This window comes from Protopterus annectens, chromosome 4.part0, assembly GCF_019279795.1.
Source record: "Protopterus annectens isolate FY-2018-M chromosome 4.part0, PAN1.0, whole genome shotgun sequence".
In the NCBI taxonomy this organism is placed as follows: Eukaryota; Metazoa; Chordata; order Ceratodontiformes; family Protopteridae; genus Protopterus; species Protopterus annectens.
Window position 1 is genome coordinate 5,566,257 of NC_056733.1, and position 19,103 is coordinate 5,585,359.

Here is a 19,103-nt window from a genome sequence, read left to right on the forward strand (position 1 = left end):
GGGTGGGGTGGGGGTGGGGATGTGGATTTCCAAGGTAATTAGTTTGTGGTCGGATCTAACCAAGGAGGACTTGACTACTGGTGTAGGGCAACGGTTGCCCATGTTAGTAATGACCAGGTCAAGGATGTTGCTCTCTCTAGTGGGGGTAAGAACGAGCTGGTCCAGGGCATTGGAATTAATGAATTCCAGGAAACGTTGGGCAAGTGTATTGGTACATGAGTAGTTTACCCAGTTAATGGAGGGGTAGTTGAAGTCACCCAGTACGAGAGTGTTAGGTTGGACCCTAATATTCTCCAGTGTACTTAGGAACGTGGAGTGTGAGTCTTGGGATATGGTTGGGGACCTATAGCAGGCTACGACCTGAATCACTGTCTTACCCAATGTTAGCTGCACCTGAAGTATCTCTGATGCATTATGTTGGACTACCAGTCTGGAGGTGTGCGCATCTTTTATGAATATGGAAACACCTCCGCCATTGGAGCTTTGGTCCAAGTTCTGAGTCCGAAAGGTGTAGAATGAGTTATAGCCCAGTAGTGTAGGGGTGCTTTCTGCTGCTTTGAACCAGGTTTCTGTTACAGCACAAATGTCGATGTTCTCCATTTTAAGGAGTGCTTAGAGCGAGTGCATTTTGATTAGACTTCGATCATTGAGCATCATGACCCTCAGACTGCATTTGTTTGTAGCTGTTTCAGTGGTAATTTGGTCTTTGGAACACAGCCTAAAAAAGGCACTATAGGGCTGGCAAGAGCCTTGGCCAGTATCCAGGAGCCCAGGGGTGACAGATGGAGGCCATCTCTGGCAAAGCATTGAGGTCTGTCAGTCATGTTATCACAGGCAGACAAACACTGGATCCTCTTGGAATGACACCAGAACCTTAGCCAATTGTTGAAATCAATAATTTTCTGCTTGTACTGTGGTATCATTCTGGGTGATGGTAGGGTGCTCCTCAGGGCTAGGGTCATACCCGCCTGGGCTACATAATCCGAGAGCTCCTTCATGTCTCTTTTCATGTAGTCCAGGGAGGTATGTCTCAAGTCATTCACACCCACGTGTACAATGACAGAGTTACATTTGTACCTGTTGCTGAGGGACCTGAGTGCGTGCGTTATGTGGTGGATCTTGGCACCTGACAGGCAGCTGACCGTTACTTTTTCCTTATTCAACCTAGTGAGCGGGACATCAGTTTGCCTCACTGCTGAGTCACCTATGACTAGTGTGTTGGGCATACTGTTTTGCCTTAGGGGCTTTGGTTGAGTGGCATACTGTTTCGGAGAGTTATGTGTCTCATGATTAGTGTTGTGTTGTGGTGGTCGAGTAAGTTTCTGCCTTGGAGGCCCTGCTGTTTGGGTATATTTTTATTGAAAGCCTCTGCGAAGCTGGGTGTTTGATTTGTGTTTTTATGTGTGGTCTTCCATGTGGTGTGGTCCAAATGTTGACCTTCTCCTCCTGACCAGCTATTCTGGTCTTGGCTGGAGAGTGCGTGGCTTCCAATTTGGATATATAAGTGCATCTCTTGAAAGTGTGTTGAGAGGTAAGAGGAGAGGATTGTCAGTGTACATGAAGCAGTTGCTACATTGCCTCAGGATGCCCAAAGTTCACCAGGTTAATAGGAGAAAGCACAGGGAACTGACCTTTAGACATGCCTGGAGGTGTGGGCATTAATAATAAGTATTGGAGCTGTTTCCTTGTAGAATGTTTAGTGCTGGTAGCACTTTTCTGTGCTACAATAATTGCTACAAGAAGTCTGGTAAGCTGCTAGACTAATAAGCTAGTAAAAGTGCAAGAGAGGAGAAAACTAGCAGATCCAAGGGAAAAATTGAAGAGCAGACATTTTGGCACTTCTCAGCTTACAAACAATCCTGGATACAGCAAATCTGTATCTGGACTAGACAAGTTACAGGAAAGGGGGGAAACATGCACAAACGCAGGCTTTTAAACTAGAAAGTTGAAAGAGATGGAAAAATTGCCAATAAGCTAAAATTTCTGGGCCAGAAACCACTCCTCTTGTGGTAGATAGGCTACCTAGTGCTTACCACTCCCACAGATAAGCTTAAAGGCTTCCATCCAACACAGAAAGACTTGGGGGGGGGGCTCAGAAGCTTACAAACAGTCTCGGACACAGCAAATCTGTTTCTGGACTAGACTAGTTACAGGAAAGGCAGGAAACAAGCTTAGACATTTTTTTTTCTGGAAAGCAGCTAAAACAGCACTGAAGACAATTCAAATGCAGTGCAAGCTAGAACACTTGAGTTATAGCAATATTAAATGCAATTTATTCAAATGGTATTCTGAACTGAATTAAATTATTGTTTTATTCAACTCTGAACAGTTAAAAGCACCAAAAAATATACTTATCAGCTCTGTATTACCAGACTGAGAAGCACACTCAGAAAACAAGGAGATTCTAGCAATGGTAGATTTTTATTTTGTTTTGTTTTTTTTTTGTTTGTTTTTTTTTTTAGTGAAGTGGAAAGGGAGAAAGTAGGAACAGAGATAATTCAAGGTTAAGAAACTAAGTGGGTTAGCCTCTTCAAATGTTCTTTCTGTATTAGGTAGAATGAGCTAATGACACTAGAGTGGGAGGAGTGTCCCAGATCAAAATTACAGTAGGGGCGGGCAACAACAAAGCCACCAAGTAGAAGAACAATATACCAATAGCGAGGGAGGGTGGGAAACTAAATCAGTTATATGATACACTCCTTGTTAGGAAATCAGAAAAAACAGATGTTTAACAAATTAAGAACATTTCCAGTTAATACCATACACACAGTGAAACTAGTTAGAAAAGATTTACAAACAGTGTGACAATAAAACTTTATCAGGCCCTGTAAGGCAGACAATTTTAGTACAACCGTGCCAATTAGTTTATAGCTATAAAATACAGTAAAAAGTATGCAGCAGACAACAAAAAGTGCTATAATTATCTAGAATAAGCAATGACTAGTAAAAATAAGCAAAAAGAACAGGATACTTATTGTTTTTCTTTAATATGTACTGATCTCCTGCTTAGGAAGTGCAGTAACACAGATAACTTTTTAAAGCATGGGAAGTTATTATTAAAAATTCCTTACAGAGTACTCGTCAGAGAAATACTGAGTGAACAAAAGGGTGTAACTAAGGAAATAATTGCTTTGAGCTGAGACACAGGATCTGAATTGCCTGCCCAGAGTAGTTATGATGGCTGCCAAAAAAAAGCAATTACCAGAAAATGGAAATCAAGGTTAAACCAACTGTATTCCACAGAAAAGCATAAATGTTTTAACCACACACAAGGCAAGGTTGGAGCTGTAGTTCACCAACAGTTTATTGCACCACAAAATAAAAGAAACATAAGCGCTTTCGTTATATAAAATACATAACTTCATCAGATAAAAGCCAACATTCAAATGGACCCATATATATGACTTGCATAATCACATGACAAACACCAATTAATGAATTAAAGCAACAATGCATAAAAATGTATAAAAGCAGTTAGAAACACATTTAAAAACACATATAAACTTTAGTAGATTCCCCAGAAAAAATGTATATATATTTATGAAAATAATGCATAAATATGAATGTGAAAAAGCACATATTTTAAAACCAACTAAAATGTAAATGTGTGTATAAGTCCATTAACACATATTTATGTGTATAAATCTATGCTATCTCACTTCTGCCTTCATTTTTAACATACATCCTATAGATGCAATTTAATTTAAACCTGGGAACCCCACTGCATCCAGGCGCAAAATCCAATACAGCTCATGGTTCTCCAAGAACAATTGCCAGGGACCATCTCTTGTATTCTTTTGCACTTGTTCAATTATAATGAACTTAAAGTGGTGTTCAGGGAATTCCAGAATATGTCTATATAGGGTATTGGTAGTTTTTGTCCCCGTATATCGTAACAGTGCTCATAAATACGTTGCTTCAACATCCGCTCCATCCCACCTTTAATGTGACCTATAACCTGTACAATTCAAATGAAAAACAAACAAATTTGTTAGGGGAAAAAAATATATATAAAAAAAAGTACAATAAGCTGCTTGCATAAGTGTCCACACCCTTAAACTAATACTCTGTTGAAGCACTTTTTGATTTAATTACAGCATTCAGTCTTCTTGGGTACACACCTGCCATCAATTAAAGAGACTCTGATTAACCCCAAATAAAGTTAACTGTTGTAGTCGGATTTTCCTGACATTTACTCAGTTGTCTGCTACAGCAACAGCCATGGTTTGCAGAGAGCTTACAAAGCATCTCATTGTTGAAAGGTATCAGTCAGGAGAAGGGTACAAAAACATTTCCACAACATTGGATATACCATGGAACACAGTGAAGACAGTCATCAAAAAGTGGAGAAAATATGGGACAACAGTGACATTTCAAAAAACTGATGTCCCTCCAAAACTGATGAAAAGACAAGATGAAAATTGGTTAGGGAGGTTATCATGAGACTTACAGCAACAAGTGAGGAGCTGCAGGAATTTCAGGCAAGTACTGGCTGTGTAATACATGTAACAACAATCTCTTGTATTCTACATATGTCTGGACTATGGGGTAGGGTTGCATTATGGAAGCCTTTTCTTACACAGAAAAACACCCACACCCGGCTAAAATTTGCAACACAATACATCAAGTCTCCCAAAAGCATGTGGGAAAATGTGTTATGGTCTGATGAGACCTGGGCTGAACTTTTTGGCTACAATTCCAAAAGGTACGTTTGGTGCAAAAACAGCACTTCGTATCACCAAAAAGAACACCATCCCCACGGTGAAGCATGGTGGTGGCAGGATCATGCTTTGGGGTTGCTTTGCTTCAGATGAAACTGGGGCTTTAATCAAGGTGGAGGGAATTATGAACGGTTCCAAATACCAGTAACTTTTGGCCCAAAATCTTCAGGTGTCTGCTAGAAAGCAGAAGTTGAAGAGGAATTTCACCTTTCAACACGACAATGACCCCAAGCATACATCCAAATCAACAAAAGAATGCCTTCACCAGAAGAAAATTAAAGTTTTGGAATGGCCCAGCCAGAGCCCAGGCCTAAATCTAATAGAAAATCATTTGGGTGACCTGAAGAATCTAACAGATTTGGAGCGCTTTTGCAAGTAAGAGTGGGCAATTATTGCCAAGTCAAGATGTGCCATGCTGATAGACTCCTACCCAAGAAGACTGAATGCTGTAATTAAATCAAAAGGTGCTTCAACAAAGTATTAGTTTAAGGGTGTGCACACTTATGCAACCAGCTTATTGCATTTTTTTTATTTGTTATATTTTTCCCCTAACAGATTTGTTGTTTTTTCAATTGAATTGCACAGGTTATAGGTCACATTAAAAGTGGGAAAAGTTTTGAAACGATTTATCGTGATCTAATTTTTTCATACCACAAAAACCTGGCATTTTAACAGGAGTGTGCACACTTTTTATATCCACTGTATATAACTGGAGACATGTTAATATGGTTTGTTTCCTTTTATATTAATGTGTTTACCTATGTCTTAAGTGATAATTTAATAAAGGTGTTTTAAATATTTTTTTGAGTTATTATGATTTCTAAACCAGTATGTTTCAATGTATTTAACTTTAAAAATGAGAAAATGCTTTCTATGAAATATACTTCAAATTTCCTTTATTGCTTTTCATTTTTCTTTATATTATTTGGATTTCTATGGTTTTTGAATTGTTTATTAAAGAAGTACAGGAAGTTTTTTACTAATGGGTCAGCGACTGTGTGATACAATTATTAATCTATATAAAGTGTTGATTTTGTTTTATTAAGCAGATGAAGCCCGATAGTGAAACCAGTTTGTATGTTTTAGAAGCTGTTGCCCTAATAACCCCCCCACCCCTTTTTTGGACATTACTTCAACTGCTGGATTTATTTCTGGTTATCATTTTTGTAACTGTGCACCAATAGGGAAATATTTGTACTGTATATATATATATATATATATATATATATATATATATATATATATATACACACACACATATACACCCACACACACATATATATGTGTGTCTTTATATATATATATATATATATATATATATATATATATATATATATATATAAATATATATTATATATACATACATATGTATATTTATATATAGGTTCATAGGTAGGTACTACGCTATCTGCCCAAAGGCATTTATAAGCCTAGCCAGAATGTGTTGGCTTTCGCCACCCCCTTAGATAAGTTCCCTGTGCCTCTGTCCAGCAGAGCCACTGAAGTGATCCCCGGGGTAAACCTTCTGTTTCCCATCCACTTATCAATGTTTCTTTTGAAGAGTGTTAGCAAGGAGCTCTGCCTAATGTAGACTGGAATCTTGTTCCAAAGAATGGGAAGTCTCTGGGACAGGAATCTATCCCTCCAGCACGTCATATTTATTGTTGTGGTGAGGTTTAGATCCCTAGGGCATGTGGCTCGAGGGGATAAACTTTTCTTTAGGTGGAGCATGTCCATCAATTCTGGGTTGGACATGGCCTTGTATGTCAGGCAGAGATCACCTCTGAGTAGGCGGTATGCAACCGAGTACAGCTGGAGTTTCTTCAGTTGAGCTGCATAGGGCAGCTGTGTGAGGCCAGTGATCCTCTTGGTGAGATACTTCTGTGGTCTTTTCAGCTGTTGCAGGTGTCTTGTAAGGTACATCCCAAATGGGGCGTTGTACTCTATGATGGGTCTGATGAGTGATGAGTAGAGGGGCACAATGACCTCTTTTGATCCTGATGCAAACCCTTTTGTGATTAAGTGGGCGAAGTAGAAGGATTTTCTAACCACTTTGGCAATGTGATTATCAAAGGTGAGATTACTAGCTACTTGGGTCCCCAGATCCCTTATGTCTTCCGTATTTAGGGGACTGCCACCCATGTGGTAGGTTGTGGGTACTTTGTTTTTTCCAAAGGGTTGACTATGCACTTTTTGGTATTTAGCTTGAGGCCATGATTTTGACACCAGGTATCCGTCTTAGTAAGACCCTTTTGGAGGATGTCTGTGTCAGCCGAAGAGTCAATTACAGCCCCTAGTTTGCAGTCATCTGCGAACTTGGTCAGCCATAGTCCTCCTGTGCTTGCCTGTACCTCTGAAAAGTATATGCCAAACAGGAGGGGTCCTAGGACTGAGCCCTGGGGAATGCCACTTGTAACCGGTTTAGAGTCGGACCTAGCTCCCGCAACTCTCACCATGTGGGTTCTGTCGGTGAGCTATTTGGCAACCCATCTTGTGACGTAGGGGTTTATGTTCAGGCTGGTGAGCTTGTCTATAATACCAGAATAGGGAATGGTGTTGAATGCCTTTGCGAGGTCTAGGTAGGCTGTGTGTACCACCTTTCCCTCGTCTATAGCCTTGCTAACTGTCTCAAAGAAGTCCAACAGGTTTAGGAGGCATGATCTGCCCTTAACAACGCCAAACTGGGTAGGGTCCAGTGTTTGGAGGTTCCCAATGTCTCTGTTAATGAGTTCCAAGATGATGCGCTCCATAGCCTTGCAGACCAAGCTAGTCAGGCTTATAGGGCGATAGTTCCGTCTGTTGTGGCTCCACCTTTGTGGAGCGGAATAAACGTTGCTGTGCGCCACTCTATGGGTACATAGCCTGTGGAGAGACTGAGTATGAACAGTGTGTTTAGGTGAGGAAGTTAGTTCATCTTTGAGCTCGTGTAGAGCGCAGCCTTGGACACTGTCCGGTCCCACTGATGCTGTGTTTTTGGCTTTGGAGAGGGCTGTTTTAACCTGAGTGTCTGTGATTTCAGGGACTCTACATTCTTTTGGTATGGTTATGGGCCCTTTTGGGGGTGAAGTTTGCTCTGAACCTGTCTGCCAGGATGTTGGCGATATCGGTCGGTTCAGTGTATTTTGTGCCATTCTGCACTAATTCCGAGCATTGCCACTTAGATTCTTGACACAGCTAAAGAATGCCTTGTGGTTATCTTTGGAGTCCTTGGCAATTTTTGTTTCGAAGCTCGTCTTGGATTATTTTATGAGGGTTTGTAGTTTCTTGCTGATACTGATCAGGGATGTCATCCCTTCTTGGGATTTTACTCTTTTCTGTACTAGTTTCCTCCTTCTATTGTATAGCTTGTTTATGGCAGGAGTCCACCAGACTGGTTTCCTTTTCTTGGAGGAGTGAGTCTTGGTTTTGCTTGGGATGGCACGATCCATGCATTCTTGTAGGTGCCCGCAGAATGCATTAGTAAAGGATTTTGCAGCTTGGACAGTGTTATCCTTCAGCATGGGGGCTTTGAAACTTTCCACCTTGGTCTTAAGTAACGTGAAGTTTGCTTTTGAAAAGTTTTTCACAGTGGTTTCCTTGTCCGGGGGTGGGGACGGAATGTGGATATCCAAAGTGATTTGTTTATGGTCAGATCTAACCAGCGAGGGGTTGACATCCGGTGTGGAACACTGGTCGCCCATGTTGGTGATGACCAGGTCCAATATGTTGTCACCTCTGGTGGGAGTGTTGACCAGTTGAACTAGGGTGTTTGAGTTTATAAATTCTAGGAAATGTTGGGCAAGGGAGTTAGTACTTGCGTAGTTCTCCCAGTTTATGTTTGGGTAATTGAAATTACCCAATATTAGGGTGTTTGGTAGGACCTTTATATTTTCCAGTGTTTCCAGAAACGTGGAATGGGGGTCATGGGACATGGTGGGTGATCTGTAGCAAGCTACAATTTGAATTGCAGTTTTGCCCATTGTTAGTTGCACGCGGATGATCTCTGAAGCACCGTGCTGTGCCACTAACCTGGAGGTGTGGGTATCCTTGATGAATATGGATACGCCCCCACATTCTGTATTTCAGTTTGGGTTCTGTGGCTGAAAAGTATGATATGAGTTGTAGCCTGGTAGTGCTGGGGTGCTCTCTGGAGCCTTAAACCAGGTTTCTGTTACTGCACATATATTGATTTTCTCCATAGTGAGGAGTGCCTCGAGTGCGTGCATTTTGAGGTTTAGACTTCTGGCATTGAGTAGCATTACTCTCAGTTTTTTGTTACTTGTGCTATTTACGGTGGTGGGTTTGTCTTTTGAGCCTTGCCTAAAAAAGGCACTATTGGGGTGGCAAGAGCCTTGGCCAGTATTTGAAAGCCTAAGGGTGACAGGTGCAAGCCGTCTCTAGTGAAGCAGCGTGGCTTGTCAAGCATGTTATCCCAGGCAGACAGACACTGGATCCCCTTTGAATGACACCAGAAAATTAGTCAATTGTTGAAATTGAGAATTCTTTCTTTATACCATGGTATCATTCTTGGTGAGGGCAGGATGCTACTCAGGGTCAGGGTCATACCGGCCTAAGCTATGTGATCAGAGAGCTCTTCCATGTCTCTTTTCATGTAGTCCAGATACGGCTCAGGTCATTCACACCAACATGGACAATGACAGAGTCATATTTGTACTTGTTCTGGAGTGACCTGAGTGATTGTGTTATGTGGTGGATCCTGGCACCCGACATGCAGCTAACAGTAACCTTCTCCTTATTCAGCCTAGTGAGTGGAATGTCAGTGTGCCTAACTATAGAGTCCCATATTACTAGTATGTTGGGTATGTTATTTTGCCTTAAGGGCTGTGATTGCATGGCACACTGGTTTTGTGAAGTATATGTTTCACGGTTTGTGTCGGGGGGTGGAGGTTGCTTGGATGTTTGCTTTGGAGGTCTCTGTTGGTTTTGCAGATTTTTATTTAGAGCCTCCGAGTATGTTTTCATGTATTTATGTGTGTCTTTTGCCAGTGCTGGTTTAATGGGTCTATGTGAGACTAGTGGTGTGATGCAAGTATTTCCCTTCTCCTCTTGACTGTCTGATCCAGTCTTGGGTTGAGAGAGCTTAGCCTCCAGTTTGGCTGTATAATTGCATCTCTCGCATGTATTAGTGTTTGGTGGTAGGAGGAGAGGGTTGTCTGTGTACATAAGGCAGTTATAACATTGCCCCAAAATGCCCAGATTCACCAGTTGGACTGGAGAGTACATCTGAAACTGCCCTTTGGACATGCCTGGATAGGTACAGTGAACTGTTTTACTGGATGGCTGGTAAGGTCGAACAGAGAGAGCCTTGTCCTTCTGTATAGTACAGGAGGGTCTAGTGCTAGGGTTTATAAGTGCTTTCTATGAGTTTTGAGCAAGTGCCGGGCTGAGAAATGAATGGCTTGAGTGCTTAAGTTGAAAGTTTGTGTTGTGGAGCTGGGAATAGTTTTATCTTAGCTAACCGGCACTGCCTGGCGTGCAAAACCGGGCAAATGCAGTACGTATAGCAGGGAAATGAAAGAGATAAAAATTAGCCCAACATGGCCAATAAACTACTAATTTCTGGGCTGAAACCACTCCTCCAGGGACAGATAGGCTGCTCAAAGCTCCCCTCTCTCACAGATGAACAGAGAAACTTCCTTCTATCCAAGTAAGGTATGGGCAAACACAGAGATTTGTAACACAGTCCTAAATTCAGCACTAACCTGAAAACTGGACTATACTAGCTTAGAAAGATGGGAAACAAGTATACATTTTTTTTTCAGAAGATAAAGCAGATACAATAAAAAAAAACACTAAATGCACAGAAAAGGATACTTATTGTTATATATTGCAGATCAGAGTTGTAGTCAATGCCCCTAGTAATAAAGTAGGAAGAAACACAAATACAGTAAAAGCAGATGAAGAAAGTGCATTTTTATGTCTATATATATATATATATATATATATATATATATATATATATATACATATATATATATATATATATATATATATATATATATAATAGAAAACGAACAAACTGATTTAAACAAGTTACCCAATTAACCAGAAAAAAGCTCAAAACTGAGCCCTGTTCCAGCAGTCTTCAATCAGACAAGTTCTAACTGCACACTCCTGCTACTAGGGTGCAGGGGAACCTTCTCCAAAAAAAAAAGATGGCCTGGATCAGTGCTCAAGTTATACAAACAAAGCTAGATTCAGCAGGCCTGAATCTGGTCTATGCTACAGCAACAAGGCGCACCAATTTCAGAAAGAAACATTTCAAATAAGCAGGCACAATAAGCTTCTGACCAGAAATTCCCAGCTCAGAAGGGCAGAATCCAGCCACTCCCCCCACAAGAGTGCAGACCACAAACCTTCTTGATGTAGAGTAACTGGCCTGAAGCCCAAGTGCTTAAACCAGAACTAATATCCTTATAGAATAGCAGACACTGAGCCTTCAATCAGCAATTCCCGGCTTAGAAGGATATAAGCTACCTGTCCTGCCGCAACAGTGCAGACCACAAACCCTCTTAATGTAAAACAACCGGTATGAAGTCCAAGTGCTTAAACCAAAAGACTTAGAATAACAGTTACAATTTAATCTAACTAACAAGCAGTAATAAATGTAGGAGAATAAATAAAACTGAGTACTTTTAAGAAGAGGCAAAGGCAAAATAAAGTAGGAGGAAGCACAAATACAGTAAAAGCAGATGAATAAAGTGCAAATTTTTTTTTAAGTGCAAGGAGAGAGGAAGGAAGAACCTAAGTGGGTTGGCCTTCTCAAATCTTCTCTCTGTATTAAGTAGAGTGAACACTAGACTCAGAATATGATCTCACTGTACTCGGTTAAGTTAGCAAATGAGATCGACCCAGGAGGAGTGTTCTAATACAGATTTACAAGAGGGGCGAGCAATTCCAGAGCCACCAACACTAATACCAACACAAGAACAGGGAGGGTGGATGGGGAACTAACTGCAGAGAGCCACACAGCACACTGTTCAATGAAACACACAATTAGGAAACAGAAAAAATGAAAATACAGTACTTTTAAAACAGCAAGTTTGTACTTAACAGAAGACTAAAATACACTACTGCAAGTTTCACTTCACTTCAGCTTCTAATGCAGATGTTTGTAGCCAAGCAAGTCTCTCAGATGTTGAGCATAAAATGCATATATAGAGATACACACACACACACACACACACACACACACACACACACACACACACACGCACTCTCCTCAGTCTCAACATAGCAAGGATCTTCAGTTCTTTAAACCAATCTAGAAAAAAGAAGTTATGTCTTACCATAACGTTTCATCTGTGTTGTTGATCTTCTTCTATTCTTGACTCTTGGGTGTCGGTTCTGATCCTTGGAACCGGTCTAGCCGTTATACAGCTTGCGCCAGCCAAAAATCTCTTGAGCTAATATTCTACCCACAATGCCCCTCTCCCATTTACTTCAGATTGAATTTGCAGACTTATAGAAAGCCAGAAGAACTATTAGCAAATATGAAGAAGCCATGTCCAAGGTGAACCCTAACAATGCACCCAGGACAAAAGTTCACTCCTCCAGGAATTCACAGGAGGGGGAAGGAGGGTGGGATGCCAATAACAGGTAAAGATCAACAACACAGATGGAACATTATGGTAAGACATAACTTCTTTATCTGATGTTGTCAATCTTCATCTATTCTTGACTCTTGGGACAGATCCCCAGCTACTTTAGATCCCAGGTGGCCCTCTGGAAGGATATGCTTGAGAGCCATAGAATCAAAGGAAGGTCTTCCCTTGAAGATCAGATTCAATTTGTAATGAGTGATAAAGGTATGTGGAGTAGCCCACGTTGCTGCTGCACATACTTCATGGAAGCCTTGGAATGGAAAACATCTGAAGTTGCCACTGATCTGGTGGAATGCGCTCTCAATGGTACATGTAACTTGAGATTCTTTGTATTATATATGTAAGTAATACAGTCTCTTAGCCATTTTGACAAGGTAACTTTGGAAACAGACTTCCCTAAAGTTGGACCGGAAAAGGAAACAAACTGTTCTGATTTTCTAAATTTTTTAGTTCTGCTGACATAGACATGTAATTGTCTGTGAATATCTAGCAAATGTAGGCAATACCCGCCTTTGTTTGAAAAATTCGGGAAGAAAACAGGCAAGAGTATGGTTTGATTAATGCTGGATTCTCAGACCATCTTTGGAAAAAAGATGGATTGGTTCTGAGTAAAACTCTATCCTTGTGGAAAATTAAGTAAGAGGATTTTGAGCATAAAGCCTGCATCTCAGAAAAACTTGTCTTGAGGAAGTTATAGCTATAAGGAAAAACATTTTCCATGAAAGAAACTTTAGGCTGCATATTGCTGCTGGCTCAAAAGGAGAAAGCAGCAGAGACTGAAGAACAATGGACATATCCCATGGGGGTAGAGGGTCTTTAAATGGAGGCTTCAAGCACAGAGTTCCTTTGAGGAGCACTTTACTTAGTTTACGAGAAATTAGAGGAAGGTCCCCGAAACCATTACGGAAATTAGAAATGGCAGCTAATTAAACTTTAACTGTAGAGGTGGAGGCTCCTTGATCAAAAATGATTGTTAGACATTCTAGAACTTTTCCCGCCAGAGTGGAGAAAGTATCAAGATCATTATCATAAGCCTAGTTTGAAAATCTTCTCCACTTACTAAGGTAGAGTTTCCTGGTGGATGGTCTATGGGAAGCCATCTGAATGTTCTGCACTGGGGTAGCTATATAATTATGCATGGTGACTAGCACAATTGGGTCCAGAATCCATGGACGGTGAACTAGATGAGGCCATAGGAAGGGGAACCAAACTTGTCAAGGCCAATAGGATGCAATGAGGATCACTCTGCTTCTCAGTTTGGCTGCTTTCTTGAGAAAAAGTGGAATTAGAGGAGAAGGGGGGGGGGACATAGAGAAGTCCTGGGAGGCCAATTGAGAAGAAGAGCATCTCTCGGTGACTCCCCCTGAGGGGGGGGAGCAGGGCAAAATAGCTTCTGCACTTGTTTCAGGGTGAAGCAAAAAGGTTGCAGCAAGGCTGGCCTCAGCAACAAAAAATCCTCTTCACCACCTCGGGATTAAGAGACCACTCATGAGGCAGTAGAATGCATCTGCTCAGTTTGCCGCTATCACATTTGAACTCTCCAGGATGTGTGTTGTTATCAGAAAGCAGTTGGAGGAAATAGCCCATTGCCACACTCTCAGGGCTTCTCAACACAGGGGAGAAGACTTGGTTCCCCCTTGTTTGTTGATGTACCACAATACAGACATGTCTGATTGGATCGTAATGGTCCCCAGGAGGAGGACAGATTGAAAGGCTTGCAACACCACAAGTACTGCCCTCAACTCCAGAACACTGATATGCAGATTGGCCTCTATTAGGGACCAAGTGCCTTGGACTGTTCTTCTCAGATAATGCCCCCCCCCCCGCTCCATCTGGACTGCATCCATGGTCACTATGGCCTTGGGTTGAGGAGTAACAAATGGATGGCCTAACAGGACTTCCTCGGATTCCATCCACCAGGATAGGTCTTTTTTGCAGCCACTGGTGATTAATATGGGGTAGTTCACTGGATGGGTTAGAATAGACCATTGTGATGCTAGAAGCCATTGTAATAGGCACATGTGGAACCTTGCTAATCGGACTAGAGTGATGGTTTCTGCCATGGACCCCAACGCTTGAAGGACTAGTAGCGCTACAAAGAATAGGATGTACTTGGGATTTTAGCTTTTGTAATCTGTGCTGAGGAGGGGAGGCTACACAAGAAATAGTGTTCAAACGAGCTCCTATGAATCCTAAATCTTGAGAGGGGCTTAGCTGAGATTTTGTTTGATTGACTGTGATTCCCAATTAGGAAACAAATGCAAATGAAATCTGTTACTTGAAGTAGTAGATGCCTGGTGGGGGCGGTGATGAGCCAGTCATCTAGATATGGAAACACCCAGAATCTGTGCAGTCTCAAGTGAGCTGTCACTGCTGCTATACATTTGGTGAACACCCTGGGGGCTGTGGTGAGACCAAAGGCAGCACCCTGAACTGAAAATGACTGCCTCCTAGCCAAAAGTGGAGAAAACTTCTGGAACGTTTGTCCATTTTTACGTGGTAGTACGTGTCTTGAAATTCTGTAGAGCACATCCAACCATTTTCCTCCAAAAAGGGAAGTATACATTGAACCGTGACCATCTGGAATCTGGACTGTTGAACAGATGTGTTTAGAATGCTGAGGTCCAGTATTTGTCTCCAGTCCCCAGTCTTTTTTTGGCACTAAATAGAACCTAGAGTAAAATCCGGATCCTTTCTGGTCTGGTGGGACTTCTTGGATGACTTTTTTTTTCTAGCAGCTTTTGGATTGCGAAGGCTGCTTGGTCTCTCTGATTGGGAGGAACACTGGGAGACTTGTGAGAGATCTGGGATAAAGAGTGAAGGGGATAGGATAACCTCTGGTAATAATTCTCTGCACCCAAACATCTGTTGTTATCTGTCACCTGACTTCTGCATGCAGAGAAAATCTTTCCCCAACCACTTTCAGAGGTAAGCAATTGGGCCCCCTTTCAGGAGCGATGGTACGGCTGGCCAGAGAAGGTCTTTGGAACCCTGATTCTGTGGGCCACCTCTGCCTCGGGGTTGAGTCTTCCATTAAAACTCTCCCCTCTGCCCTGAGAGGAGCCTTCACCATGTGTGTCTTGGAAAGGTCCTTGGGACTTTTTGAACCACACCTTCCCACTCCTTTGATTCCTAGCATAGGATCACTGGGGAGTGTAAAAACGTATGCCCACAGCAGATTCTTCCCATCCTTCTCACACCTGGCTAGAGTTTCTTTAACTTTGGGGCAAACAAAGAAAAGATCCAGCAAAGGGAGCATTGATGAAGGAAGACTTAAATGGCTCTGCAAACTCACACAGTGCATCCAGGTGTGTCATCTGATAATAACGCCTGAACCAGCTGACCTGGTCGTCCCGTCAGCTGCATATGAAATTAGCTTCATGGATGAGTTAGAAATAGACTCCAGAGTGGCTAACTGAGAGGCCAGTTTTTCTTGGACCTTATCAGATACACCTTCCGCCAGGGTGTTCAATTGTTCATTAATCAGATCCCTCTGGAGCCTAGTAATGTGTGCCATAAAATTCAAGGACCTTAAGGTGAAGGTTGATGATGCATAGACCCGCTTTCCAAATCTGTCCATTGCTCTAGACTCTTGGTTAGGGAGATGAACAGAGGAAATTTCCTCAGTGAGTTTCTTTTAGGTGGCCGCCGCTACCACCATGGCATCTACTGCTAGCCCTTTAGCCCAAAGTTGGTGGTCCTCAGGTACAGAAAGGATATTATCTGGTCTCCTGGCTATCGGTTCTATGGAGTCAGGAGATTTCCAAACCTCCTGAGTGATCAATTTGATGAGATCATCAGTGGGAAGGGTCACCCAGGAAGTAGATGGGCAAGAACCAAAGGCTTGCAAGTACACAGACTCCTCAGAGGTAGGGTCTTTGGGCTTCCAGTTAGCCCTCTGTTTAAGGATCTCAAGAATGTCTCCAAAGGAGAGGTCTTCCAGGGGTGACTGGGGGGAACCCTTACCGTCATCAAAATCAGTGTCCTCAGTTATGGCCTCTTCAGGGGAGTCCAGGTGTTTCATCTTACACATTTTCTTCCGAGGAGGCTCCTCAGTGGGAATGTCTGAGGAGGACTCGGAAGAACGTGGTCCTGAGTTGGGATACCTTGCAACCTTAGTGCTCACTGCCTAGGCACAGAGATTGTTTGAAGCTCCTGGTACGAAGGGGTCAGTGGGTGAAACTCCGACACAGCAGAAGCCATCTGAAAACCTGCAGTGGCCAGTGCTCTCTTTATAGCCTGGAAAGCAGGCCCCTCGAGGAGGGATGTGAGCTCAGAACCAAGAAAGACAAACTTGGAACTGGGGTCACACCCCACCCAGAGAGACCCAACTCCATGGCCCGAGCAGAGGAAGACCCCCCAGCCGCCGTAGTCCCCAGAGGTAAGGATGACTCCAAATAAAATACAGGATTCGACTCAAACCTATCAAGCCTGACAGTGGAACCACAATCTTGGAAATTGATTGGTTCCGAAGGAACTGAGGAAATCAGAGCCAAGTTTGAACAGAAGGCAAGGGGGTTGTTGGTGCCGGAGCAACAGGAGTGGTCAGAGTGGGAAGCTCTAAAGCCTCTGTGGAGGTCAGAGGAGAAATAACCAGAGGAGTCCAGGGAGAAAACATCCCTGCTCCAGGGGAGAGAGGGGGGTTGGGAAAAAGACAGACCCCCAGCCGTGAGGAGCTGGTCCACCAATCTCACCGCATCGCCTTCTGTGAGACACCTGGAGGAGCAAACAGACTATCCAGAAGGAGATTCTGGCCTTTCTATAAAGGGCCTGGGAAGTTGACCACAGAAGGGGTCAATGGAAGTGGAATACTTTGTCTTCGGTGTATATAGAGGATCAATTTTGGGCACTGAAAAGGGAGGTATGACCTTTTGTGGTGCAGAAGGAGATGTTGGCACCCACATGGAAGCTAAATAAGTCGGTGCTGACACCGGTGGCTGTGCAGGAGCCAGTGCTGGTGTTGGAGTTGGTGCCAAAGGCACTGAAGTGACTGGTGCCAAAGAAGGAATCGGTTCAGAGAGCTTTGGAACCTTAGCTCTCTGTTCAGTGGAGGAAGCAACAGAAGGGGACTTTTGTTTTCTTGATGTTGGTGCCAATGGAGACTTCAGCACTTACAGACTAGTTTTGGAACCGGAGGCCTTAGGAGACTTGTTGGCCTTGGATAAAGCTTCTTCAAAGGGGGACTTAAGAAGCCCTTTAACAATAAGCTTATTTCGACATTATACCCAGGCCCTAGTACTGAAGCCTGGCAGATACAGCACACTATGTCTTAATGAGGAGCACCTAGACAATAAATACAAGCCGAATGCCTGTCAGAATTAGGCAGTTTTCCGCCGTAGTTCTGGCACTGCTTAAATCCAGTCGTGACTTTGGACTTCTCTGCCATGTTGACAAGTGGCAGAGGTGAAGGTCAACAATCACACCACACACACACACACACACACACACACACACACACACACACACACACACACACACACACACACACACAAGGACAGATTGGAAAGGAGGAAGTTCTACCAAAATGGTAGTAAGAACTACCAAAATGGTAAAGAGAAAGGGAGAGAGGATGACTACCAGCGATGGTACGGAAAAGAATACCAATGGGTATGGAAATGGACTCACAAGTGAAAAAGGTGGGTACAGAAATTAAGAATATTAAGGTTTCATAGGAAATAAGGTGGAAAGATTAATATATTTTAAAAATTACTTAGCTGCGAGATGAGAGTTGGCTGACGTGTCTTGCTATAAGAGCGGCAAACGAGATATTAGGTAAATGGGAAAGGGGCAATGTGGACAGAGTATTAGCTTGAGAGACTTTTGGCTGGTGCAAGCTGTATAACAGCCGGACCGGTTCAGAGGATCGGAACTGACACCCAAGAATCAAGAATAGGTAAAGACTGACAACATCAGATCAAGTGTTTTCCTGGGAGGCAAGCTCCCTTGCAACCTCATGCTGGATGCAAACTCCTGCATCCTCCATACTTACATACAGTTGTTCAGCACTGGAGAATTGAGAAGCTTATCATTGAAGTGCAAGAGTTCTTGAACAAACAGTGATCCCACCCAGAATAATTATGCACTCTTCATTCTTAACAAGTTCTGGGTGGGCAGCTGCAATCAGACCATTTGGTCCCTGATTATGTGCACGTTTACACACACACACACACACACACACACACACACACACACACACACACACTGTTTTGATATTAATTAAGCAGGTAGTGAGTTAGACAAAACACTTTGTCAGAGATGTCCAAAACCATTTTGTTGCATATGTATGCAGCACTTGTTTACTGCACAGTTCTGATACTCAAGTACATCAGCATCTATTCTTTACTTCTTGCAAATGTACCAGCTATGCCCCATCAACTAGTAAATGAAATACAAGACAAAAAAAGGCAAAGCATGTACCATGTGGCACAAGTGTGGTTTGTGCAGTTTGAGGAATACTCCAGGGACTCCACTCATGACGACCATCTCCCCGTGCACACACCCTAAACTGGTAATCGACAAAGGGATCAATGTGCAAAACTATGAACTCCATTTCTGGTCCAACATACACATCTTCATAATGGCTTGAGATGCTTTTACGATACTGAAGTCGATAATCCTGAGCAACAAAGTCATCATCAACCTTAAAGCATGAAAAGATGAGACAAGTGATGTTGAAGATACTGTCTCATTATTAGTGGCTTATTTACACAACAATTCATATATATATTTATAGTCTCTTTAAACCATTTGTAGAACCTAGAATATTCTTTATTAGTTT

General features: G+C 42.5%; 1 protein-coding gene across 1 annotated transcript in view; it reads right to left on the reverse strand.

Moving 5' to 3' along the window:
* CRLF3 (cytokine receptor like factor 3) overlaps positions 1-19,103 on the reverse strand; it is a 746,924-nt gene that overhangs the window by 131,365 nt on the left and 596,456 nt on the right. Inside the window, exon 6 of the mRNA XM_044068040.1 lies at positions 18,743-18,965. Coding sequence (XP_043923975.1) covers positions 18,743-18,965 — 223 coding nt within the window. The remainder of the gene's footprint in view (positions 1-18,742; positions 18,966-19,103) is intronic.